The 27,044-nt window shown below is 42.3% G+C and overlaps 1 protein-coding gene across 1 annotated transcript in view; it reads right to left on the reverse strand.

The window, feature by feature from the left end:
* The window catches only part of SUPT6H (SPT6 homolog, histone chaperone and transcription elongation factor), a 126,106-nt gene that overhangs the window by 34,112 nt on the left and 64,950 nt on the right, over positions 1–27,044 (reverse strand). The window contains exons 16-21 of the mRNA XM_030222091.1: positions 13,011–13,165; positions 12,514–12,709; positions 12,134–12,273; positions 11,785–11,902; positions 11,621–11,697; positions 6,765–6,900 (exon numbers count right to left, since the gene is read on the reverse strand). Of these exons, the coding sequence (XP_030077951.1) occupies positions 6,765–6,900; positions 11,621–11,697; positions 11,785–11,902; positions 12,134–12,273; positions 12,514–12,709; positions 13,011–13,165 (822 nt within the window). The remainder of the gene's footprint in view (positions 1–6,764; positions 6,901–11,620; positions 11,698–11,784; positions 11,903–12,133; positions 12,274–12,513; positions 12,710–13,010; positions 13,166–27,044) is intronic.

A 27,044-nucleotide genomic window follows, 5' to 3' on the forward strand; every position in this document is an offset into this window, starting at 1 on the left:
TATAGACCTGCCAAACAGGAACAGTTCAGGATTATTTCGAACATATCTAAACCTCCATTATCCACACTGCAAAGGTATCTAATACAAAACAACCTATGCATCCAGCTTCTCCTATTTAGGTACAAAACTTTGGAACGCACTGCCAAAAGGAGTGAAAACAACCTACAATCATCTAAACTTCGAAAGGGCATACACTTCTTACCCAACATAGATGTCAACACCCTGCAACACAACATATCCAGCGATCGTATCGGACACTATTTAACCTTCCCTCTCTCTAACCCCCCTTATGCCTGAAAGAAATGGACCCTTTATACGACCACAATATCACCTTATATTTGTTCCCCTACTGTTCATGGTGAATGCCTCTGATCCAGCCTACATCATCTGTTCCTGCCTGCACCCTCTGTCCCGGCCTACATCATCTGTTCCTGCTTGCGCCCTCTGACCCGGCCTGCGTCATCTGTTCCTGCCTGCATCCTCTACTCCAACCTGCATCTTCTGCCCCAGCCTGCTCCTGTCTAGTGCAACCAATGTTCCTTAATTCTATTGTTCTTGCCTGCATCCTCTATTCCAACCTGCATCATCTGCCCCAGCCTGCTCCTGCCTAGTGCAACCAAAGTTCCTTAATTCTATTTTTTCCCTACCACCTGAAGTACGTCAGACTTTTCATGGCCCCTATACACATCTCTTCCTAGCCCTAACCCTTCCTAATCTTTTCCCTCACCCCCCACCACTGCCCATTACAGGAACTCACTGCCCATCCATTGATTTCATCACCTCACCTTTTCCCCCTTCCTCCTTCTCAGCTTTTAATCTTCATCTCTTTCTTCCCTCCATTGTGCCTTCCCCATTCTACCCGAGTACCTCTCGCCTTCGACGACTTCGTGGCCACACCTCTCCTACTCTCCTCCGCTCTCTTTTACTCCTTCTCTTATTCTGAAGCTGATGATATATCAATCCCAATCCTGGTCCTCCTCTTCTGCCTTCTTTCTACCTATGCAGGCCACATCGTAACGTCTCTAATCTCATCTCTATTCATCTTCTTCCCCCTTCCTCCTTACCCTTCTCTTGTGCCCTATGGAATGCCCGCTCCATCTGCAATAAACTTCCCTATATTCATGACCTCTTCATTTCTCGTTCCCTCCATCTACTGACCTTAACTGAAACTTGGTTCTCCCCTGATGATTCTACTTCTGTCGCGGCCCTTTGCCATGGTGGTTATCTTTTTTTCTCATACACCTCGCCCTGCCGGCCGCGGCGGTGGCGTGGGATTGCTGCTCTCTCCCTCCTGCAAATTCCAACCTCTTCTTCCACCCCAATCTCAGTGCTTTTTGTCCTTTGAAGTCCATTCCATCCGCCTTTTCACTCCTCTGCCTCTCCGACTGGCTGTCATTTATCGACCCCCTGATAAATCTCTCTCATCCTCTCTCACTGACTTTGACGCCTGGCTTTCCTTCTTCCACGAACCTACATCCCCCTCCATCATCCTTGGTGACTTCAACATGCAAGCTGATGATTCCTCTAACTCTTATGCTTCCCAATTCCTTGCCTTAACGTCCTCATTCAATCGCCAGCTATGCTCCTCTGCACCTACCCACCAAAATGGTCACTGTCTCGACCTTATCCTCTCCTCCAACTGCGTCCCCTCCAGTTTCTGCTCCTCAGCTCTCCCCCTTTCTGACCATCACCTATTAACCTTCACACTTAAGCACCCTCTTCCTCAGTCCCACCCAATCTCAACCCCCACATCTAGGAATCTTCAAGCTATTGACTCCCTTACTCTGTCCTCTTGTGTCTCTAACCCTTTCTCTTCCACCACTCTATCTAAATCTGTCAATTAAGCCATTTCTTCTTATAATACTATTCTCTCCTCTGCCCTGGACACTCTTGCCCCTCCCATGCCCCGTACTACTAGATGTACCAAACCCCAGCCTTGGCTGGCCTCTAAAATCCGCTACTTTCGTTCCTGTGCCCGCTCTGCTGAACGTTCTTGGCTTAAATCCTGCACCCTTGCCGACTTCATTCATTTCAAATTCATGCGTAACTCCTTCCAGTCTGCCCTCTCGCAGGCCAAACAGGATTACTTCACCCAATTGACAAATTCCCTTGGCTCTAACCCTCGACTTCTCTTCGCCACACTGAACTCTCTCCTCAAAGTGCCTCTGTCCCCAATTTCCCCTTCTCTTTCTCCTCAGACCCTAGCTGAGCATTTCCATGATAAAATCTGTAAGATTAACCTTGAATTTTCATCCAAACCCCCTACTCTCCTTCCTCTCCTTCTTATTCCTCCTCCTCTGAAGTTTCTACTGAGGAAACTGCCCTTCTTCTTTCCTCCTCTAAATGTACTACCTGTTCATCTGATCCCATTCCCCCTCATCTACTTAACACTATCTCTCCTACTATCACCCCTGTCATCTGTCACATCCTTAATCTCTCACTCTCCACTGCAACTGTTCCTATGGCTTTCAAACATGCTGTTGTCACTCCACTCCTTAAAAAACCATCACTTGACCCTACCTGTCCCTCCAACTATCGCCCCATCTCCCTTCTTCCTTTCCTCTCCAAATTACTTGAACGCGCTGTTCACCACCGCTGTCTTGATTTCCTTTCTTCTCAACCTATTCTTGACCCACTCCAATCTGGTTTCCGCCCTCTTCACTCTACTGAAACTGCACTTACCAAGGTCTCTAATGACCTGCTGCTGGCTAAATCCAGAGGTCTGTATTCTATCCTTATCCTTCTTGTCCTATCTGCTGCCTTCGACACTGTTGACCACACCATACTCCTAGATACGCTGTCCTCGATTGGATTCCAGGGCCCTGTTCTTTCCTGGTTCTCCTCTTACCTCTCACTTCGCACTTTCAGTGTTCACTCTGGTGGTTCCTCTTCAACTTCCATCCCGCTTTCAGTTGGTGTCCCCCAGGGTTATGTCCTTGGACCCCTCCTTTTCTCCATCTATACCTCTTCCCTTGGTACCCTGATTTCATCTCATGGCTTTCAATACCATCTCTATGCAGATGACTCTCAGATCTACATCTCCACCCCTGAAATCACAACCGTAATCCAGGACAAAATTTCATCCTGCTTGTCTGACATTGCTGTTTGGATGTCTCAATGCCATCTGAAGCTAAACATGACTAAAACTGAACTTCTCATTTTTCCCCCTAAACCCACCTCCCCTCTTCCCCCTTTCTCTGTCTCTGTTAATGGCTCTCACATCCTCCCTGTCTCCTCAGCTCGTAACCTTGGAGTCATCTTTGATTCCTCTCTCTTCTCTGCGCATATTCAACAGATCGCCAAAACCTGTCATTTCTTTATCTATAACATTAGCAAAATTCACCCCTTCCTTTCTGAATACGCTACCAGAAGCCTTATCCAAACCCTTGTCACCTCTCGCTTGGATTATTGCAACTTCCTTCTCGCTGATCTTCCTCTCAGCCATCTCTCTCCTCTCCAGTCTGTCCAAAATTCTGCAGCATGACTTATTTTCCGCCAAAATCGTTATACCCACACTAGCCCATTCCTCAAGTCACTTCACTGGCTCCCTGTCCACTTCCGCATACAGTTCAAACTTCTCTTACTGACCTTTAAATGCATCCATTCTGCAGCCCTCCATTACCTCTCCACTCTCATCTCTCCCTACATTCCTCCCCGTGAACTCTGCTCCCTGGACAAATCTCTCTTGTCGTCCCCCTTCTCCTCTACTGCTAACTCCAGACTTCGTTCCTTTTCCCTCGCTGCACCTTATGCCTGGAATAGACTTCCTGAGCCTACACGTCTAGCTCCATCTCTACCTGTTTTCAAATCTATACTAAAAATCCACCTTTTCACCACTGCTTTTGACTCCTAGCCACTACTCAATTTGCCCTCCCCCTTGTTCCTTCTCACCCAGTACTTCCCTTGTCCTCAATTGTTTTGTCTATCTGTCTTATTTTTAGATTGTAAGCTCTTTTGAGCAGGGACTGTCTCTCTCTATGTTGGATGTTCAGCGCTGCGTGCGTCTGGTAGCGCTATACAAATGTTAATAATAATACTATGTAAGCCACATTGAGCCTGCAAATAGGTGGGAAAATGTGGGATACAAATGTAACAAATAAAAATGGGATAGGAGGTAGTGTTCTATTGTGGATTAAAAACTGGTTAAAAGATAGAAAACAGAGAGTAGGGTTAAATGGTCAGTATTCTCAATGGAGAAAGGTAGTTAGTGGGGTTCCCCAGGGCTCTGTGCTGGGACCACTGCTTTTTAACATATTTATAAATGACCTAGAGATGGGAGTAACTAGTGAGGTAATTAAATTTGCTGATGACACAAAGTTATTCAAAGTCGTTAAATCGCGGGAGGATTGTGAAAAATTACAAGAGGACCTTACAAGACTGGGCGTCTAAATGGCAGAGATGATGTTTAAAGTGAGCAAGTGCAAAACTTTACCAACTAAAGAATAATAGTTATGGTTCCAGGTTAAGCCGATTTATTTTAAATATTGAGATTAATTTCTCCATTTAAATACCTGTCGCCCCCCTCTAATCACATAATTGAGATCTAAGGAAGATATAAAGTGTTTCTTTGAATGGATTGTGATGTACACTACTGCTATGTAACTCTAGCATGGTTGGATCTGTTTTTCCTTTGCAAGTGGAAGTTAACTTGTAAAATAAATTTAATAAACAAATTTAAAATAAAGTGAGCAAGTGCAAAGTGATGCATGTGGGAAAGAGGAACCCGAATTATAGCTACGTCATGCAAGGTTCCACGTTAGGAGTCACGGACCAAGAAAGAGATCTAGGTGTCGTCGCTGATGATACGTTGAAACCTTCTGCTCAGTGTGCTGCTGTGGCTAAGAAAGCAAATAGAATGTTAGGTATTATTAGGAAAGGAATGGAAAACAAAAATGAGGATGTTATAATGCCTTTCTATCGCTCCATGGTGCGACCGCACCTCGAATATTGTGTTCAATTCTGGTCGCCGCATCTCAAAAAAGATACAGTGGAATTAGAAAAGGTGCAGAGAAGGGCGACGAAAATGATTAAGGGGATGAGACGACTTCCCTATGAGGAAAGGCTAAAGCGGCTAGGGCTCTTCAGCTTGGAGAAAAGGCGGCTGAGGGGAGATATGATAGAGGTCTATAAAATAATGAATTGACCGGGTGGATGTGAAGCGTCTATTTACTTTTCCAAAAATACTAGGACTAGGGGGCATGCGATGAAGCTACAATGTAGTAAATTTAAAACTAATCGGAGAAAATGTTTCTTCACTCAATGTGTAATTAAACTCTGGAATTCGTTGCCAGAGAATGTGGTAAAGGCGGTTAGCTTAGCGGAGTTTAAAAAAGGGTTGGACGGCTTCCTAAAGGAAAAGTCCATAGACCGTTATTAAATGGACTTGGGGAAAATCCACTATTTCTGGGATAAGCAGTATAAAATGTTTTGTACATTTTTGGGATCTTGCCGGGTATCTGTGACCTGGATTGGCCACTGTTGGAAATAGGATGCTAGGCTCGATGGACCTTTGGTCTTTCCCAGTATGGCAATACTTATCAAACATATAAATGGCAAGTGATCGACTCACCTGCAAATGCGCAGTAGAGACTTCCCTTTCTGTCTCGCCCTCACGTCAATGCGTGATGACGTCAGAGGGCGGAACAGAGAGGGAAACGGAGTCGGACTGTTGGACACTGCCGCTTGGAAACGAACATCGTGCGCACCAACTGCCACCCTCCCCCCCAATCCCCGCCGCCGCTCCCGCCCCCTCTGTATCGGGCCCCCTGCACTGACCTGACAGTGCCCCTCACCTCCATGTGGAAGCGCTGCAGGCAGCAGCAGAGCGATCTGCTGCTGCCTGCAGCGCTTTCACATGGAGGTGAGGTGCTGTCAGGTCAGTGCAGGGGGCACGGCACGGAGGGGGGAGGGAGCGGCGGCGAGGAGGGTAGCTGGAAATCTCGCCCATTTTAACGGGCTTAATGGCTAGTGTACTTATAAAATACATACCAAAGCAGTAATAATTACTTATGATGGGAGAGCACGAGCCCTTTTGCCAAAATTCTGGCACCAAAGGTTGCATCTTCGAGCTTGAACATCCAGCTTATAATGCATTGACACCCAAATAGTCGCTTTACAAATTTCCACAGGTAAAATTAGAGAATATTCTTCCCAAGAAGCAGACTGTCCACTTGTTGAAAACCTCTGGCACCAAACAGCCTCTAAGAATACATGCAGCAACAATAGCTTATTTGATCCACCCTGAAGAGGTGAACGAACATGTAGACAAAGGTGAACTGGTTGATATTGTGCATCTAGATTTTCAAAAGGCATTTGACAAAGTACCTCATGAATGATTCCTGAGGAAATTAGAAAGTCATGGGATAGGAGGTAATGTTCTATTGTGGATTAAGAACTGGTTAAAAGATAGTAAACAAAGAAGGACTAAATGATCAGTAGTCTCAATGGAGAAGGGTTTCCCAGATATCTGTACTGGGACTGTTGCTTTTAAACATATTTATAAATGATCTAGGGAATAACTAGTGAGGTATTTAAATTTGTAGAAGACACAGTTATTCAAAGTTGTTAAATCAGAAAAGGATTGTGAAAAATTGCAAGAGGACCTTACAAGACTGGGCATCCAAATGGCAGATGACATTTAATGTGAGAATGTGCAAAGTGATGCGTGTACGAAAGAGGAACCCAAACTATAGCTCTTTCAAGTCCCATACCTAATTCAACATTCAAGCCTCCTCCCAAATCTTACCCTCACATGGGGCACTTGCCTCAGATTTTTTGCTGTTCATGTATAAGACAGCAAGTTCATTGTCCACCACCTCCACCCCAATAGATGACATTTGCTGTCCCTGATCCAGTTCATGCACAATGCGTTTTACATCTTCCATCATCATCTGAGCATCCCTGTAAGTGTGGAAGGGGACAAAAAGAGAGCCTCATTACTTCAAATGCTTCGTCTCAAATCTATACATATAATTAGTAACAGGCTACTTCAGAATTTTCACTATAGTCTACAAAAAATAAAATCAAAGGATAATGCAAGTGCAATTAAGAGAAAAATTAAAGACCATGACATAGTAACATAGTAGATGACGGCAGAAAAAAACCTGCACGGTCCATCCAGTCTGCCCAACAATATAAACTCATATGTGCTACTTTATATGTATACCTGACCTTGATTTGTAAAAGTAGTTTTCAATTTAATTTTCTTCACAGATTTGATCCAAGTTGTACAAGCTCCACTGGTAGCAGAGCACTAGACTCTTGAAACTGTTTGCTGTTTTCAGAATATGAAGTTAAGCACTGGCTGTTGGGACCTCTGGAGAAGACTTTTCCCTAGAAAAATGGCTTTTTAGGGCAGTGCCTCCAAATGGAGAAATTAGAGCTTACCTGCTATTTTTCTTTTTAGTCCCAAGGTTCAGTCCAGATTTGTGGGTTATACCCACCTTTCTGCAGATGGAGGTAGAGACTTGTACAGCTGTACCAATAGCATATTTTACTACTCAGCTGAATACGAATAATGAAAAATATTATTTGGCAGAACACGAATACGAATAATGGGCATTGAGCTTTAACATAGCAAATAATAAAAGAAGCAACATGAACTCCGAGATCGTGTTTATTTCAGTCGGATTTAGCACAGTACAGCCCCGGATTATTCATATTCGAATTTAAATCACTATTCAGCTGAATACGAATAATATATTTGGGGCACTATTTCGGGCCGAATTGAATATGAAAATTAGGTCAGCCCTAGCACAGAGTAAAACACAGCTCTGCCTTATAGGCTACTGTGCAGCTGCTCAGACTATTTTGAAATCTAAGCAGTGAAAGCACAAAGAAAAGAATCCACAACGCCTGCCTCCTTAACACAGGATGATCCAACAGTGAAATGTAACACACAAGAACAGTGTAACCTTAGAAAAAAAACTATTCAAAACTTGTGCTTATGAACCAGAACTGAGCAAAATGGAAATTCAAAGCAAGGGCTGACGGACTCTTGACTTTGGGACTAACGAAAAGAAAATTAGCAGGTAAGATCTAATTTCTCCTTCCATTTTGTCCCAAGGATCAGTCCAGACTTGTGGGATGTAGAAAAACAGTCCTCAAGTTGGGAGGGGCAGAGATAACCGCCAAAAGAACCAAAGCCCCAAAAGCAGTTTTTATTCTGCCTGCTATATACAAACAGTAATGTTTTGAAAAAGAATGACATGAGGCCCATGTGGCCGATCGACAAATTTCATCAACAGAAATCACCTGTGCTTTGGCGAACGACAGACAGTGCTCTAAAAGAGTGAGCATTAATCTCCACAGGCATCGACTTCCCTGCAAGAATATATGCCAAAGAAATGGCTTCTTTCAGTTAATGAACAATTGAAGCTTTGGAGGCTCATATACCCTTCCTAGATCCTGAAAACGAGGATGAAAACATATAACATAGTAACATAGTAAATGATGGCATATAAAGACCTGTACGGTCCCATCCAGTCTGCCCAAAAAGATAAACTCATTTGATCAAAACATCTGAAGTAGTTGGTGACTTCTAAGAGAACCCTATGTACATCACCAAACAACAAAAACGTGAGCCAATAATTCTTCTGGAATAAAAGGAGGTAGCTTGGTTTGTTCAGACGGAAGTTAGGAACTATCTTGGAAGAAAAAGGCACTGTTTGGAAAACGGAAAAAAGGGTCTCTACGTGACAAAGCTTGGAGCTCCAAAACACTCCTAGTTGATGCCATAGGCACTAGGAGCATTGTCTTCAGAGTAAGATCTTTCAGAGTGGCATGATCGACGAAGATGGAACTCCTAATGCCAGAGCAGAAGACTCCTCAATGGAAAGCAACGCCAGTGCCTCTGAAATACGAGTACTGAGCTCCTCTTTAAGAAAACCTCAGTACAGCAGAATCAAGATCAAGTATTTTTTCACGGAGAGAGTGGTGGATGCTTGGAATGCCCTCCCGCGGGAGGTGGTGGAGATGAAAACAGTAATGGAATTCAAACATGCATGGGATAAACATAAAGGAATCCTGTTCGGAAGGAAGGGATCCTCAGGAGCTTAGCGGAGATTGGATGGCAGAGGCAGGGCTGGTGGTTGGGAGGCGGGGTTAGTGCTGGGCAGACTTATACGGTCTGTGCCCTGAAAAAGACAGATAAAAATCAAAGGGCTGGTGGTTGGGAGGCGGGGCTAGTGCTGGGTAGACTTATACGGTCTGTGTCCTGAAAAAGACAGATATAAATCAAGGTAAGGTATACACAAAAGTAGCACATATGAGTTATCTTATTGGGCAGACTGGATGGACCGTGCAGGTCTTTTTCTGCCATCATCTACTAGGTTACTATGTTACATTCAGATCATCCTCCTCCTCAAGAGGGAGCTCTCCCTCTTCCAATGCCTCCTTCAACGATGGCTCCATTGAATAGACCAAAGCCAGATCATATAAGGAGGGAGAAGCAGACAGCCTCATCTGCCCACTCCTGGGTCTAAACGAGATCTCTTAGGAGCTGGAGAGGAAACGGGGTGAGAAACTGACTGTCCCTGCTTCTTAAATAGGCCTGGTGTAAGAGCAATATAAACTCCAGAGAAAAAGATCCCGATGCTATGTTGGGCCCTGAGGCTATAAAATGGTGGCCCTGCTCTGCGCATGGACAGAAACTGCTCCTCAAAGCCAGTTGGCCCTGACAAAATGGTGCCTGTTCCCACGCTCTCCTGCATCAAACTGCACATTAGCCCTGCTGGAGAGAACAAAGAACCTGGAATATTTGAATGCTGCGCCGAACCTGAACATGTGCTGCCACTGTTTCCTCCACATCCCGCGGGATTCCTGGCTTCAACACACTGCAATGCCCTGATGCCGGCTGGCAGGTTCCACAGTGGGAACACTGCTTAACTGTCTCCATGGGAGTGGCTAGTCACACTGTCACCAGCGCAGCACAATATGTCTCAAGTGGTGAATCAAGATCCCTCCCCTGCACCAAGTAGAACTTTTAAGCCTTCCAAGAAGTTCTTGTATTTCGCTTTACACACGTTTAGTTCTAAGCGGATTACATAAAGAATGCTAGAGTCAAACTTTAGCTAGACTTACCACTGTAGCTGCTTCCCCCAAGCTCTCAAGTTCTACAAGTCTTACCACAGATGAGAAAGGCTCAGTACTGATACTCTGCCCCACGGTCTTCAGCAAACCTTTTTCCTTCTCCTTTCTTTTTTAAAAGGTTTGTCAGGGAGTGGGTGGTACAAGGCAGGGTTTCCTTAGAAACACTCCTCACTGGTGCAACTAAGGCACCTTACACACTAGTGTGCCGAGGCTGACAGGGACGGGGGCTCAGACCAGGCTGGAGTCAAAAGCTCTCTGGCAGAACAGGATAGAGACACCCTGAAGTGTAGATGCTTCTAGAGGGAGGCTCCGAGGCAAGAGGGCTCCACTCTAAGCTGAGCTGTAGTATCTGAGGAGAGATCCAGGGACGTGGTATAGCTCAAGCTTAAAGCTTCAGATTTTGTGTGGGAAGACTAGCAAGGTAGAAGACATCTTAAATTAAATTCAGAAAGTATTTGTTTTGATGTGAGGAACCAGAGAGAAATAAAGAGACTGTACTTGTGCTGGACATAAGCCTGTAAAGTAACAAGGTGAACATGTGTCTAACAAAGTATTTTCCTTTTTGCTTGCAACCCTGTGTGTATGACCGAGTTGGTGCCCAATCCAAGCCACACTCTCAATCACAATACCACATATTGGATTTCATACAGGTTACCTGCTCTTGCAGCTGGGTAACATCCTCTGTCTTCTGCTTCAGACAGCTCCTCAACTCTGTGACTCTCCAGGGGAGAGGTGAAGGGAGGGAAGAAGTAAATTTACAGGGCACCAGAGACAGAGAGATGAGGACCTCCAGGTGACTCTTCAGACTCAAGCTACCCGCAAAGCTCAAATGGGGACCAGTTGACCACCTGGACCAGGAGCAAATCACTCAGAACCAGGGGCTGAAAGGTGTGTTTGCCCATCTGCTGGAGATAGAAATTACTGAGGAAGCAGACTGGATGCCATCAGAGACGTCTCAGCTCAGTTTTCAGTTCTTTAATCTCCAGCTGGTTGATGGACACAAATATCCCACAGGTTCTGGGATGGTATGAAGCTACATAATGGAAACTCCAGTTTGTATCCCTCTCTGATAAACTAGTCTAATGGTTAGAGCACTGGGCTTGTCATGCAAGGGCACCCAGTTCAAATTTCACTGCTGCTCCTTGTGAGCTTGAGAAAGTCACTTAACCCTCCCCCACTGCCTCAGGTGCAAAATTAGATTGTGAGCTCTCCAGTAACAGGAAAATACGCAGTGTACCTGAATGTAAATCACCTTGAGCTACTACTGAAAAGAGGTGTAAGCTAAATCCAAACCCTCTGCATTAAAGTGGAAAAATCCTCTGATTATTTGTACTAGCTTTCTGTCTGGAAAAACAGACTAAGTGTTTGTATGAGACAACGTTATCCTTAATAAAATAGTTGCAAAAAAAAAAAATCCTCTGGCATTTGGTGGTTACCTTAAAGTAAATGCCATTGAACATTGGATTTCTGTCACTAAGTGACATACTCTCTTTACAGCTATCTTTTATACTGCTGCTTTAATCACTCATACCTGTTCTCTCCAGCAATTGCTACCACGTGAGGTTTCTTACTCAGGAGAAACTTCTTCAGGGTCTCCATGTCACGGGTCTGGAGGAAAGCATAATTACAGATTCAATGCAGTGTAAAAGGTCAATTATCAACACTGTGATCTTATTCTTCCAAAATGCTCCATACCTTCCGCTCCCGCTCCTCCTCTCTCCAGGCATTTCTTCTCTTGGTAAAGTATGGCAAGCGAAGAAAATCTGTAACCTCCCCTTCACCATTCACCAAAGCACAGAAGACAGGATGGTCTCTGGGAAACAATGCTACCGGTAAGTATTACAAGGTCAGACAGATCACATGAAGCAATAGTTAGTGGGTTTGTATTTACAGCACTGTACAGTGAATTAAAAATCCTGAAATATGAGCTCAAGGCTCCTTTCTGCTACTACCTCATGATTTCAGGGAAGTTACCATTTCCCTGGGAATACAGTTTGTCTTAATTTGATTTTCCTAGTCAACAAATGACAACACACATACATACCTAGCAGAGGAGAAGGCCATTCCCAGAACTCTGATGCCTTTCCCCTGGCTTTCCTCCATAAAATCATCATCTTCCTCTACCTGCTGATCTGGACGGTATGGCGACACCTTCAGCCAGTTGTAGAGTTTACGACTGCAGCACTGGGATAAGGGTGGTAAGACAGTAGATTTTATAGTTTATAAACTGCATTACTAATGGTCTTATGTTGGGGACTGAAAGTCACCTCTTCCTTTGTTTAAAAACAATGTCAATGATAATGCCACAAGGATTCCCTGGTCATTACAAACACCAACATTGAGGGAGAAAGTGTTACTGCAAGGGTATGCCCCTCTGAGAATAAACATCCTAGCTGAGCACCCACAGAACAGATGCCTCCTCACCTTGATGACAAATTCCTTAGCTTCGATAAGCAGTTTGTTCTTGAGCTCTTTGCCCATCTGTGGATACAGAAATTGCTTGAGTGCTCGTTCAATAGCCATGGTGCGCTGACGATTCCATTCCTGCACCTGGTGGCTGAACTCGTCCCGGTAATAGAACTGTTTGATCTCCTCAAAGTAGCTCTGATCACTGCCATAGCTACAGGAAGAGGAAGAGAAAGCAACCTTTCACAGAGGGATTGGTCAACAGAACCTTGCCTTCCATCAACCCATGGGCTACCATTCTAAGAAACTCTTCAAAAAAAAAAAATGTGTTCCCAGCTCTTGATCCACCCTCGAATGTCCAAAGTGGATCCCATATGCTTCATCCCTAACAGTTATCTTCCAACCCACTTCACAGCTTCAGCGAGACCATAACACAGAGTTAAATACTCTTAGGCCCAACACACTGCAAGCTTAGAAGAAAGTTTGTTCTAGGCTCACTGGAAAGCTTTACTCACCCTCCCACGCCTTTCATATCAATGCAAATCTCAATGGTTAGTAGTCCCTCCTCTACTGCCAGACACATCTTCAGGAACTGGTCATCTCTCAATTCTTTCACTGGCTTATTCTTCAGGTACTTAAAGGAATAGGCATAATGGGCTTCATCCACATCCTGCCAAAGAAACGAGCAAGAAAAACAAGTTTATTTAGATCAAAAATTTGCTCTACTGCCTTGATATGCTGCAACTAGCTGATCTGGCTTCAAGCTACCTTATCAAGGGCCACCCCAATAGCTCACAGGTTTTCTAGGATGCATCACAGTGTTAGACAAATGCTGCTTATTCAATGCAGTGCTCTTACCCATGTTCTATAAATCATATAGGCTCAAGTATAGTTGCATTCCTGGCGTTCACCATGAATAGCAAGATACAACAGCTACACATGTGCGATGTCACTGAGAAGGAGCAGAGTCGGATTTTCTCTTCTAGAGCTCATAAAACTTTATGTGTGTTCCCATGCTCCTCAGTGGTTCATTCTCCTCAGTCAGTTGTACAGCAAGCTTCAGCTTTGGGAGTGAGGGTGAGATTGTGGGGCTGTAGAATCCTGCTGTCCGAGAATGTCGATTACAGGTACACAACTACATTTTCTCCATGGACCAGTAGGATCACTAGTGTCATACAATTTGATACTCTCAAGCACTGCTCCCTCAAAGCTAAGCAAGAGTCTTCTAGCTACAGTTCTGTTTCACTGTCACATAGTGAGGGACAGGCATGCTCTGCAGGACTCTAAGGAACCTGCCTGTCCCTACCAACTGAAAATACAATATTGAAGCACCACCCTCAATAGCAGCAATGCAGTTGGAGGACTTGCACTCAGCTTAGAGGGAACAGTGCTCCCAAGCTGATGGTTGTGAACATGCTATCTACACCATCTGAAGTCATGCAACTTGTACACTGAATAAGGTGGAGGAGGCTTGTTTAAACATTAGTCATATATATTCTGAAGAACTACTTGATCAAATACATTGTCCGAGTCTGGAGGCTGGTCAAGACAATAAGTGTTTTATGAAGGTATGCACAGATGACCACAATGCCGCTTTGCAAATGTTCTCTATTGTGATATTGTCATCCTAGAACACCTCGAGCTGATGAGCCATCACCTTCACAGGGTCTTTTGTTCCTCTATTGGTAACAAAATAAAAGTTTGCAATTCAAATTCTCTCTTCAACTAAATGCCCTACATTATTTGAGTTGAAAGATACTACCTAGTTAATTATTTATGGACTTTTCCTTCATGAACTTACACAATTCTCTTTTGAATTCTTCCTATGTTGTTTACCTTGACCACAATCTCTAGCAACACATTCAACAGTTTAACTATTCGCTGCATGAAAAACAAAAACCCTTCTATGATTTGTATTTAATCTGAAGGTCATTAGTTTCATAAAATGTTCTCTTCTGTGTTTGACAGGTTTAACAACTGTTCCATCCTATTCAAGCTTATAAATGATCATGTTCCCTCTTAGTCATCTTACCTCCAAGCTGAGAAGCCTTAACATTTTTAGCTTCTCTTCATAAGGAAATGTCCACCCCTTTTATTATTTTGTAACCCTTCTCTGAACCTTTTCTAGTTGCATTAAATCCTTTTTGAGATGGGGTAATCAGAACTTCATACAATACTGAAGGTGTGGGCACACATAGGACCTATACAGAGACATAACAAATGTTTTCAGTTTTGTTCTTAATTGCTTTTCAGATAATCCCTACTATTCTCTTTGCTTTTATAGCAGCCACAGCACACTGAGCTGAAAATTCAACGCATTATCCACAATGACGCCATATATTTTTATTTGGTGGTTACTCCTAACTCAGAACCCAGCAATATGTACTTGTAGCTGGGATTCTTTTCCTCCTATGAAATTCACTTTGCACTTGTCCACATTAACTATCATCTGACATTTAGGTGCCATCTCCTAGTCTCGCAAGATTCTTCTGCAAATCCTCAGAATTCTCAGCCATTTTAACAACTTTAAACAATTTTGTATCATCTGCAATCAACCAACTTCTATCTCCTATCATTTAGGAATGTGTTAAACAGCATAGGTCCCAAAATAGATCCTTGGGCACTCCACTAGTGACCCTTTTCCATGTAGATAACATACCATGAAGTCCTACTCTATTTTTGTGTCTTTTAGCCAGTTTGCAACACACAAAAAAGTATATGTCCTCCTACCCATGATGCTTTAAATGTGTAAGGACTGTCTCATAGGGCTTTTGTCAAATGCCTTCTGAAAATCCAAACATACTAGATCAACTGGCTCACCATTATCTACTTTTTCACACCTTAAAAAAAAATCAAAAAACTATGCATCCTCTCAGTAACGACAAAATGAAGATATTTAGTTTTTCTGTTGCTAACTCCCCAAGCACTCCTTTTACCCTTAGTCTCTAGCGATCCAACCAAATCTCTCATAGGCTTTTCCTTCAGAAATGTTTTTAGTATTAGTTCTTGCTTCTGCAGCAAGTTTCTTATCAAAGTCTCTCTTGGCCTGTCTTATTACTTTTGTACATCTAACTTGCCAGCGCTTGTAATCATCTCTGAATTCTTCATTAGAGGTGCTTTCCATATTCTGAAAAATGCCTTTTCAGCTTTCATGCTTTTTCCACCTCCCCATTAAAATCACACTGGCCACTGGTCTTTCAACTTTTTTTTTTTTTTTACAATTTTATCTGGGCTTTCTAAATGTAAGCATTGCAGCTAGGCAGAAGTACCCAAATTTAAAGATATAACTCTATCACAGAGGAATTAGTAAAGTATAATAAATTCTGACTCCACTTACATTAAACAAACCATCCAACCAAGAAAAGTGATGCATTCGTAGAATGGAATAAGACAGAGGGAAATTCATTTGGGAGAGACAGATGGTGAGAAATCCAGACTGCTTTATATTTTTAAGGAATTTAAGAGTATCCCATGTTGATAGAGCTAATGGGCTACTTATTAAGACTTGAGTTCAGTTGAGAGAAGTCTAGGAAAGAGAAATGGGATCATTTGGAGAAAGTAAGCTTCTCAGGGAGGGCAAATGAGTGGACAAAGTCTTGTTCTCAGAGAAGTAAGGAAGAAGTCATGGTATTATTAGAAAGAAGTAACCTTCTCAGAGTATTGTTTTCATTAAAGAAAGAGATAAGAGAATCAGAGGACAAACGATGTTCAGGAAGGTTAAGAATGATGGCCCCTTATTACTGTTGAAAAGATACTAAAGAGTTGTTTTGGGCTGTGATTTATGCATGGCTATCAGTTCAGAAAAATGCCTTTTTTTGGCAAGGAAGATTTGTTTGCAATTTAGTTTCCTTTTAAATTTATAATGTTTAAGACTAAGATGGCTCTTAGTTTTGTATCAAAGCTTTCTACATATCTAAGTATCTCTTCAAGAGGTAAAGACCTGGGCAATACCAGCTGCTGCAATGCAAAGAGTTAGCATAATAGAAGCTAAGGCGTCTATGGCAATGCAAAGACGGAAGTTCTGTCACTTATTTGACAGTCAAGAGTTTGTTCATGAAAGTTAGAGGGTAGATGAGGGAACAATAACCAGGTCATCTGATTGAATACAGGAAATATTTACACTTTCTTTGAGGATATTTGGAGGCTCAGCTGTTACTGATATACTAGAGATAAAATCTAATTAGAAGTGATCACCATTGGATCAGAATAGGGGAAATATACAGGCATATAATGAATTCATTGAAGAAAAATTTAGATTTATTGTGTGGCCTGCTGAACGGATTCAATTCAATTCTTGTATACCACTAATATCCCATTTCCAGGGTTCAGTGCGGTTTACATTCTTTGACTATCTTCCACATGTAGGTTAAAGTCACCAAGACCTATTAAAGAAGGATAGGCATGACCCATAAGTGTTACAAGAAATTTTAAATAAATATTTTACCCGAGACGTTTTTCTTCATAGAATAGGAGGGGACGTAGTTAGAATCTTCCAATTATTACAGGGATAGAAGATGTTGAATCCATCCTTAGGTCAGCAAAATTATAGAGCTCAAGAGTGGCCAAGAACAGGGAAAAGGAGCATAAAGAAATGCACATAGTGCTCCTTGGACATGTGACAATGCAGATGGTGCATCCTAGTCTATTCGTTCATAGTTGTACTTCCAGATACAACACTTTAGTGCAAAGGTGGGCAGATCTTAAATGAAGTCACAGGAGGAAAATCTGGGCATGGAGCAGCTTAGTGCTTATGTAGGCAGATGCTCGGAATTGAAGGAAAAAAGTATGAGTATGAACTAGCTCAGGAAAGTAAAGAAATGGTTAACAACAAACAAGCTAACAGAGTCAGAGAACTTCAGAGAAGAGTATACAATCTTTGTTTTTTCAAATGGTTAGTTATCAATGCACTGTGGGATAATGACTGAATGTGTCAATTCCATTAGAACTTCAGTTCTCTCCATGCACTGTTGCCATGTGTTTTAGCAAATGTAATACTTGTCTTGGCCACGCTTATTGGCGACATGGAATCTCATATGCTCAATCAATTTTGTTCCTTCCACTCTTTGGGTTGAAACACTCTGTCTGAGTGTAGATTAGAATTCCTATAAATTTGTAACACCTGAACTAGGACTACAGCTGATTTCTGAATATTGATGACACACTATGTCTTTGAGGATCCATATTGAAATCAAAGAGGTTGATACTTTCTCTGTGGTTTCTCTTGAAATCATTTCACAACTACAATCTTCAGGATCAATATACTATCAATTAAGTAGAACCTATCTAAATATCCTAATCAATTTGCACGATATGCTTATCTTACACAATTGCAGAAACCAAGTACAAATTGTTCAAGAGCTGTTACTCTAAATTATGGTTCTTGACAAGCCTCCTGGAAGACCTATACTATCATCGAGAGGCTCCTTACTAGAACCTTTATGCATATTTGTAGATCATTTTTTAAAACCATATGTTGCTCAGTCTGCATCATTCATAAAGGACACTACACACTTCCTTAATATTTCACAAGAAATGCTGGTTCTTTCGGACATGAACATTTTGATGGTGACTATGGACATCAAATCTCTATATACATCCATTCCCCAATCTCAGGCATTGGAAGTTATCTGGCAGGTGTTACATGATCGCCCGAGGCCAGTAGAGGTGTCCTCTGAATTCTTATTTGAACTATCCAAATTAGCACTAAACAAAAATTTGCTCTTGTTCCAAAATACATTTTATCTACAAACAGCTGGAGTAGTGATGGGGGCAACCTTCGCACCTATGATAGCCAATCTGTACATGAACAGCTTTGAAAAGAAATGGTTGGCAGATTCACCTTTCCAGGATAAATTTCACACCTGGAAACGATACAGTGACAACATTCTCTTGCTCTGGTCAGGTGATATTGGACAATTAAAAGTATTTATCAACAGGATCAATACGTGTGACCCTGTCATTCAAGTCACTGAAGAAACGGTAGGATACAATGCCCATTTTTTGGATGTATCAGTGTCCTTAGTTAATGGTCATTTTGACACGGTCTACAAAAAACCCACAAAACAGCTTTTTACAATACCAAAGCAGTCAGTCATCATCGAACATTAAAGAACAGCTTACCTTACTCACAATTTATGCACCAGTGTAGAATTTGTAGTAAGATGAATGATTACAAACTTCAAGCAAAGCAATTGGCTAGAGGTTTGAAAAACGTGGGTATCCAAAACATATTGTAAAAAATGCATATCTACGAGCAAAGTACAATGATAGGGATTTACTTTTGACAACCGCTTCATCAGGTGGTGTTGACAATTCCTTTGAGACCTTTGTTTTGTGTTACAAGTCGGTGGGGGGGGGGGGGGGGGGAGATAATGAGGAACTGAAGAAAAAAAAAGTATTCCTCCCACCAGAATATCTGTGTAAGCTTTTGTATTCAAAAGCAAAATCCAGACTTTGTCTGTGACTGGTTACTTTTAATTTGTTTGCGTGTGTCTGTGTGTCTTTGATGGTATTGTTAATGTCGCCGCTGCAACCTAGTGGAACCATATGAATATGATTGGCATATTCCGTATTGATAGTATAGTCTTCAGTAAGAACGATATTGCATTCTTTGGAGTAGAACTGCTGTTGATCAATACTGTCCACTGCTAAGGACTGGATGTTGAACCATCCTGTTTGTAAGAGAGACAATTTCATTGACTTTTTACCCAAACAGGTTGTCCCCTGAGAACAAACCATCAGCCAGTTGTTCATGTACATCCTCACACAGGTCATCCTTCTTGCTGCTAAAGCTGCTCCTCTAGATGTGGAATCATAGGATGTTCCAATCAAATAGTGCATTACTCCAGTTCTTAGGGCTATACTGTTTTTGAAGTATTTTGAGAAGTGGTAACTAAATCTGAAGCTTTCTCAAGAACAGCATAGAAGAACTATTAATGGAATTGATGTACCACTAATCTTGAATCTATACAGGAATCTAGATCTTTACCTGGAGGCATGGTACAGTGGGATTGAACCTTTGCATCTTTCTACAGTGGATTCCACTACCATGACTGGTGGCGTAATTGTAATTTGCTAACTGCGCTCTATATTTTGTCTCCAATTTCTTTGAGGTAGCCAGAGTGGATCAAGGTGCCTGCAAAATTTTTGTTTGTTTATTGAGAAGGACTTTATGGACTGGCAGACCATTAAAGTCTTGTGGGATATCTAAATATTTTAATAAGACTATGAATTCTGTGAGTCTGGCTTTTCCCATGTAGATTAGGACACTTTTTTGTAATCCTTTAAAGAAAGTTTGGATACAATTCATCCTCTGGTTGAGGTTCACTTTTTTGGCTGCTGCAGCTCTTCGGCTTGGAAAAGAGACAGATGAGAGGAGATATGATTGAGGTCTACAAAATCCTGACTGGTGTAGAATGAGTAAAAGTAAATTGATTTTTTACTCGTTACAAAAGTACAAAGACTAGGGGACACCAGAGGAAGTTACATGGAAATACTTTTAAAACAAATAGGAAGAAATATTTTTTTCACTCAATTAATAGTTAAGCTCTGGAACTCTTTGCTGGAGGATGTAGTAACAGTGGTTAGCATATCTGGATATAAAAAAGGTCTGCACAATCCAAGGGTTCACTAAAAGATGGCCGCCAAATGAGTCAGACGTGTGTGAGAGTCCCTGCTATTTCCTGAGATGCCAAAAAGAAGAGGCTGGGCCACCACCGCAGCCTCCCAGCGGCAGAGACCTTTGGCTCGATCCGGCCCCATTGAAGCTTTTCTGCAGCAGACTCCAGATCCTGAATCGTCGGTGAGCGGCCTGCTTGCTCAGCATGGGGGAGATGGAGGTCCCGGGCAGAACTATGGGCTGGAAGTTTCTCTCAGCCCCGATGTAAGAGACCCTCCCCCATAGCCGCATGGAAGCAGCTCCCCGATGGCGGCGTCCTCAGCCTTGGGTGTGGAACGAGCCTCAGGAGCAGTGTGACGGGAGGCAGAGTGTGATCTAGAGGGAGTCACAAGGAGTTTAGAATTACAAACTCCATTATTAAGTGCAGAAGCAGCACTTACAACGTCAGGGGAGATAGAAGCTGTGTGTCACGATCGTGCCCATGTTTCAGGCTCTCAGTCATCTCGCCACCTGGTGGCTAGACCTGGTGGCTGTATTGGATTGTCTGTGTGCTGTTTCCCAGGTTCCAGAAGTCAGGCCGGTCCAGTCCGGATCTTCCAGCCTCCCAGATTATCTTGGGAGTTTTGAAACTTAGCAGCACCCTTACCTGGTGAACTCCCTTGTATGTGGCCTTTATTAGCCACCTGGAAGCTTCTGCCTTTGCTTCGTCTAAGGTCCCTGGTTTGTTGGTGCTTTGTGGCACTTCTGCCTAGTCTGGTTTCTTGTTTGAGTTTCTTGTCCGGTTCTAGTTAGTCTGTGTGTAGTTTAGCTTAGGTTTATTGCTTATTTCTTAGTCTTGTTTGTATTTCTGTGTCTAGTTTGTTTGTCTCTCTTGCTTAGTGGCTGCTCTGCAGCTTTCAGTCCTGTCTCTTGTCTGTCAGTATTTGTACCCTGTTTCAGTGGCTGCTTGGCAACTTTCAGTTCCTGTCCTTTAGTTTGTCCATTTCCTGCCTTATGTAGTATTGTCTGTCTGTGAGTCCTAGCCCAGTTTCCTGTGTTGCTGCCCATGTTTATTCCTTTCCCCTCTGACCCTCAGTCCCTGTTCAGCCTAGTGGGTATCCAATTCCTGCCCTGTCCGGTAAGTCCTGTCGGCTGCCTGCACCCAGGGGCTCAACTCCTGAGGAACGGCGGTCAAGTGCAGGGGAAGTCTAGCTGTCCCTGTCAGAGTTCTGCCTTGTCTCTGGTATGGGGTGGTTTTGCCTGCCACTGCTGCTCCACGGCAGTGGCCCAAGGGCTCATGAACCTAGATTCTACCTTGAAAACCTAACACTGTGAATGCAAAAGGAGAAAATCCAATTCAACATGCTGAGGTACTGACCACTCAATTTACAGTTTTATTAACTAAACCCCCAGAAGTGACTTTGGACAATTTGTGATCTCTGATTTAGGTAAAGTACTATGCCCCCAGGTACAAAAAAATAAGTAAAAATATTTCAGTATTAGAAAGGAAGATAAAAGAAACCGAGGATGGACTAAAATCTGTGAATCAATATGTTCAAAAGCAAGAAAAAGATCTTCAGCAAATGCAATTGTTGCAAAGTAATATTGTTAAAGATTTAACAAACCTGAGGAGGAAGACAGAAATACTTGAAAATTACTCTAGAAGTAATAATCTGCGATATATACATTTTCCTCAACAATTGGCCGTCTCCCCTCGGGAAATGCTAAAAAATTAAATCAAAGACATTTTGGGGGTTAGGGAAGAAAATATCCCGCCCTTTTCACAAGTGAATTATCTCCCCACTAAGTTTGATGAAAATCAACAGACTCAGCATAAGCAGGTGTTAGATGTTTCTATGTTATTGGAAATGTTAGATACAGAAGTAATGGCAGCCACCTTGGTGGCTACAGTAGTACTGGCACCAGATAAAATTTGAATACTGAGAATGTTTTTCCAAAAATAAGTAAAACATCTACAAGGGTTCAAAAGTCCAAATTTTTCCAGACGTATCAAGGGACACAGAAAAGACGTCAGCAATTTCTTCAAATGAAATCAGAAGTACTTCAGTTGGGAGCTACGTTTTTTCTTAAATATCTGTGTAAATGTTTGATCAGATACCAGTCAATTAAATATGCCTATTATGAACCCTCCCAACTCGCAGCTTTTATAACATCTAAACGAAATTCTGGAGGTTGATCCATCCAGTATTAGCTCTTGTATGCTATTACAGGATTCAGACAAGTCTGATATAAATATACTTATAATTTCCTAGATCTCCATGTTATAGGAATCTTGGACTCAGATTGTAGACTTAAGTTAGGTTAATAGAAATAATTGTTTATTTTTCCTTTATTATTTCTTATATGAATATTCCCAATGTAACCAAACTTTTCTGTACAAGTGGATTATTGCTTGTTTAATAACAGAAACCGATAAATAAATAAAATAAAAAAAATTTAAAAAAAAAAAAAAAAAAAAAGGTCTGCACAAATTCCTGGAGGAAAATCTGCTATTTGAGACGGACATGGGGAAGCAACTGCTTGCTCTGGGATTCATAGCATGAAATGTTGCTGCTAATTGGGTTTCTGTCAGGTACTAGTGACCTGGCTTGGCAACTGTTTGGAAAACAGGATACTGGGCTACATGGACCATTGGTCTGAGCTAGTATGGCTACTCTTATGAAGACTCGGAAGGAAAAACCAGCCAGCAAACTTTTTTTCCCTTTTGCAAACTTCAGCAATAGTTCACAAGTATCCACTTGTTATGGCAATACAGAAGGTATAAAAGAAATTACAGGAAATAAAGAAGAAAGGAAAAAAAAACCACAAGAAAAGCTTAACACTAACCCGTAGTCAAATCTTAAACAATCTTCTTGAGCTCTATGAAAGACTAATTGTTCAAGCAAGAAGAAAACATATTTAATCCCTTTAAGCAGTACCAAACATTTGCAAGGATAAACCAGCAAGAATGTTGCCCCAATACTCAACGTCTTGTCTTAAGGCAAGAAAAGACAAAAGAAGCCACTACAATAGCACGCCAAATAGTCTCAAATATAAATTGCTCCAATATTGCTGATATCATTAATATCTATTTGTTTATCTGAACTTTGCACAGCTGGAATCTCTCCTTGGGGTTTAAATGGGGCATTACTATAATAAACCTTGTATAAAGGAGGAAAAGGTTCTGGGGAAAACTTCAGAGAAAGCTCTCTTAAACATGTCCAGATGCAATACCCAAGGAGAGCATGGAAAATTCAGTATATGAAGATTAAGATATGATAGTAATTTTCAAATTGCTCAATCTTCCTATGCACAGTTTGTCCTTAATAGCTGTGTTTTTAAATTCCTGAAGCTGTTTAATATTTATTTATTGCATTTGTATCCCACATTTTCCCACCTATTTGCAGGCTCAATGTGGCTTACAGAGTTTTGTTATGACATAGTCATTCCAGGATATCAGATACAATTAGTAATATACAGAGATTAAAAAAGGGAAGAGAGAAGGAAGGTGTTGGGCAGGATAGTATAGATGGTGGATTTTAATAACTGGGTGGGTTGGTGAGGTAGTTTTGTAAGGCTATGGGTTCTCTTTGTAGGCCTTATTGAAGAGATGTGTCTTCAAAGATTTGCGAAAGTTAGTTATTTCGTCAATGGTTCTCAGGGCTGTGGGTAATGCATTCCACAACTGCGTGCTCATTGAAGAGAAGGTGGTGGTGTGTATCAGCTTGTATTTTAGTCCTTTACAGCTGTGGAAGTGCAGATTGAGAAATTTGCGGGCTGATCTTATGGCATTTCTGGGAGGCAGGTCCACGAGGTTTAGCATGTAGATTGGGGCGTCTGTGTGAATGATTTTGTGTACAATCGTGCAGATCTTGAACGCAATGCGTTCCTTGAGTGGGAGCCAGTGAAGCTTCTCTCTTAGAGGTTTTGCACTTTCATATTTAGTTTTTCCAAATATCAGTCTGGCGGCGGTATTCTTGAATTTGTTTGAATTGGCTTGAAGAATCATTTTTAATGTCTTCAACCACCTTGACAAGTCAATCCACCTTCCCAACCAAAAGAAGTTACCACATCAGAAGTTTTCTTGGAGGTGGAAGTGAGATCTTGAAAAGCTTTCAAAATGGAGTCCAAGATAACTGCTGTGGAGGTTGCAACTGCCACTACTTCAGAAGCAGTTCCAACATTCTCAAAATCTTGGCATGGCAACAGCAACGAACCGCCTCCTACTGAGGGATCTGGCATCAATTCCTTCGATGCACCAGAACCCTCAAAGAAAGTCACTGTGACCGCCGGACACAGTGGTGGATTAGATACTGGGGGAGAAAGGCTTGACATTATGCCCCAGAGAGCCCGGCGTTCCCTCACTATAGCTCTCAGCAGGATGCTCAACCCCAGAACTTCCTCTTGTGGTCCCAACGGCACATCGCTCAATACTTTGTTGAATCGGGGAGAAAGACGAGGCCAGTGGGGGAGCCAACTTCACTATCCCCTTCCTCTTCGTACCAGTGAAGCATTTTGATGAGGTGATAGAGGTGGACTTAGACAAACATCAGATTCCCATATCTTAGTGCTCAATCCCGAATCAGGTATGTTTTTTTTCCTAGAGAAATCAGATAGTGAGTCAGATGAATCTGAATTGCTCAAGAGGATATTTCTACTGCCTAACTAAAATAGACTGATGCGTATATAGAGGAGGATGTCTGGACTTATCTAACCAGTAATCATTCCTTTGAGAACTTTCTCCATAATCTTGTCGTCTTTGGATGACAAGACAAGCAGAGATACGGTAGTTGGGTCTTGATATTCCTAGATGAGTTTTTCATATGTCAGTGTGATCTGTTATGCGTGTCAGAATTGGCAACTGTGCTATGCTTTAGCACTAAGGTTTTTCTTCAAATCTGAGCCACTTCTATGAGAGAGAAAGCTTGATACAGGGGATTTCCTAAGTGGGAAATCCACGCCATGCTGTGTCTTACTTGGCATGAGAGGGAGTTGTTGTCAGCTGTTCAATGACACTATGCCAGAAAAGCTCTCAACACTGTGCCGTATTAGGAAAAAGGAGGAGAGGTTGGCACTCTGAAGATGTTGTGTTCAGGATGCCTCAGATTCAGCAGAGGCAGAGTTGTCATTGAAGAAGAATCATTTGTTCAACTCAGAGCACCTGCTGGTATCAGCGTAAGAGCTGGGATTTGCTCTTCCTTTATTTATTTAATGTTTAGAGTAAAAAGAATAGTTTAAGACACTGGTGCAGTCTTATGTTTTAATGCGTTTAGACTATTGTAATGACTGCTTGTTTCCTAAGAAATTGATAGTTCACATTGGGTTAGCACAGAATGCAGCAGCACAACTGCTGTGAGCGCTTCCTCGATGGTCCATTGCTGAACTTCTTAATGTTTATTTGTTTTTAGCATTTATAGTCTGCCTATACCAAGGTGGATTACAATAAGACATTCACAAAAGTCATATACTTAAATACATATACTGAAAACATGTCTTCTTCTGAATGCTAAAATCAATTAAAATTGAACTGTAGGAAACAGATTAAGATACTAGTGCTAGCATTTCAAGTTTCTCATTGGATGGGGTCTTGTTCTTACATATTAGAATTTCCAGGTATCTAGGACAGTGATTCTCAACTTTTCTTCTGTTGTAACACACCTGACAAACAACGTTCACATGTGTGACACATTAAACACTACAGTTCATGACTGAACAAAAACATATCCCTTACATAGTCTTCAGTACTGGTGAAAACAAAATACAAACACAGTGGTGTTGACTGCTGGGTGAGAAACAGCAGACCTGCAGCATTTCCAATTGGGGCTGGTGGGAACAGTGATCATTGTGGATAATGGTGAAGCAGAAGCAAGGACCAATTATGCAGATTTCAAGTAACCGACTCCCTGCTCTCCGCAACCTGCAGGCACACATAGCTGTTAATGAAAAAAAAAGGGCTTGCAGTGTACATTTTTGGCGACCTACTGGTTGAGAACCACTGATATAGGAGATTCTTAAAGTCTTCACAGGAGGGCCTACTGGAGGTACCTAGGGTGAAGGAGGCAAAAAGAAAAAGTCATATGTAAGAGGGCTTTCTAGGTCACAATGGAATGGTATGCCAGTGGAGTTGAGGTTAGAAAGACATTATGCGTCTGTAAGATACCGAGCGGGTTTTTGGTGTGACTGGAGCAATAATACAGCCAGACATGAGGTATAAGTGCAACATAAGAGGTGTTTATTTACAGAACAAATAGTCTCAGTCCTGTTACCTCATAGGGCCGGGTCACAGCAAGGATAGTCCTCTGTGGTTCAGGAGCAGCCATGCCCCAAAAACACAGTCCTTCACTTCTAATCCAGGGGTCGGCTTTAACTCCAGCCAGACCTCAGACACACTAACCGTCAGTTAAGCAACACCAGTGGTTCAGTACTCTTGCACAGTGCTAATGTTCCCATACTTACAGTAGAGTTCCTCAGCATTCACATGCCCTCATGGCTTACCCCTGCCACACAGCATAACTTGTATTCACTCTTACAGTAATTCTCAGCCAGATAACCACACCTCACAATACAGGTAGGCAGGTCACACTCTGAGCTCCTGCTCTTCCTCCTCTGGGTCTATAGGGGCCTTCCTCCTCATGAGGCATCTCTTGCCAAGATCTCTGTACTGGGACCTTGCTCCTCCTGGGATTTCTCCTCCTGGGGCCTCTCTCGCTCTTAACTTCCTGTATTCTAAAGCCACTCCCTTTGGGACAGCCAACCTCACTTCCCCATAATGCACCGGATCCTACCATTGTAGTTCTGCAATACAATAGAACACGCAGGTTCAACACCCCATGCTGTCAAATGGCTGAACTGCCACACAATGCAGGGAAAAGCACCAGGGACACCTGCATCAAGTCCCTCACTGCCTCACAGCATCATTAAAAAGAGTTGAGAATTTGGCTTTTTCTATTTT

This window comes from Microcaecilia unicolor, chromosome 13, assembly GCF_901765095.1.
Source record: "Microcaecilia unicolor chromosome 13, aMicUni1.1, whole genome shotgun sequence".
NCBI lineage: Eukaryota > Metazoa > Chordata > Amphibia > Gymnophiona > Siphonopidae > Microcaecilia > Microcaecilia unicolor.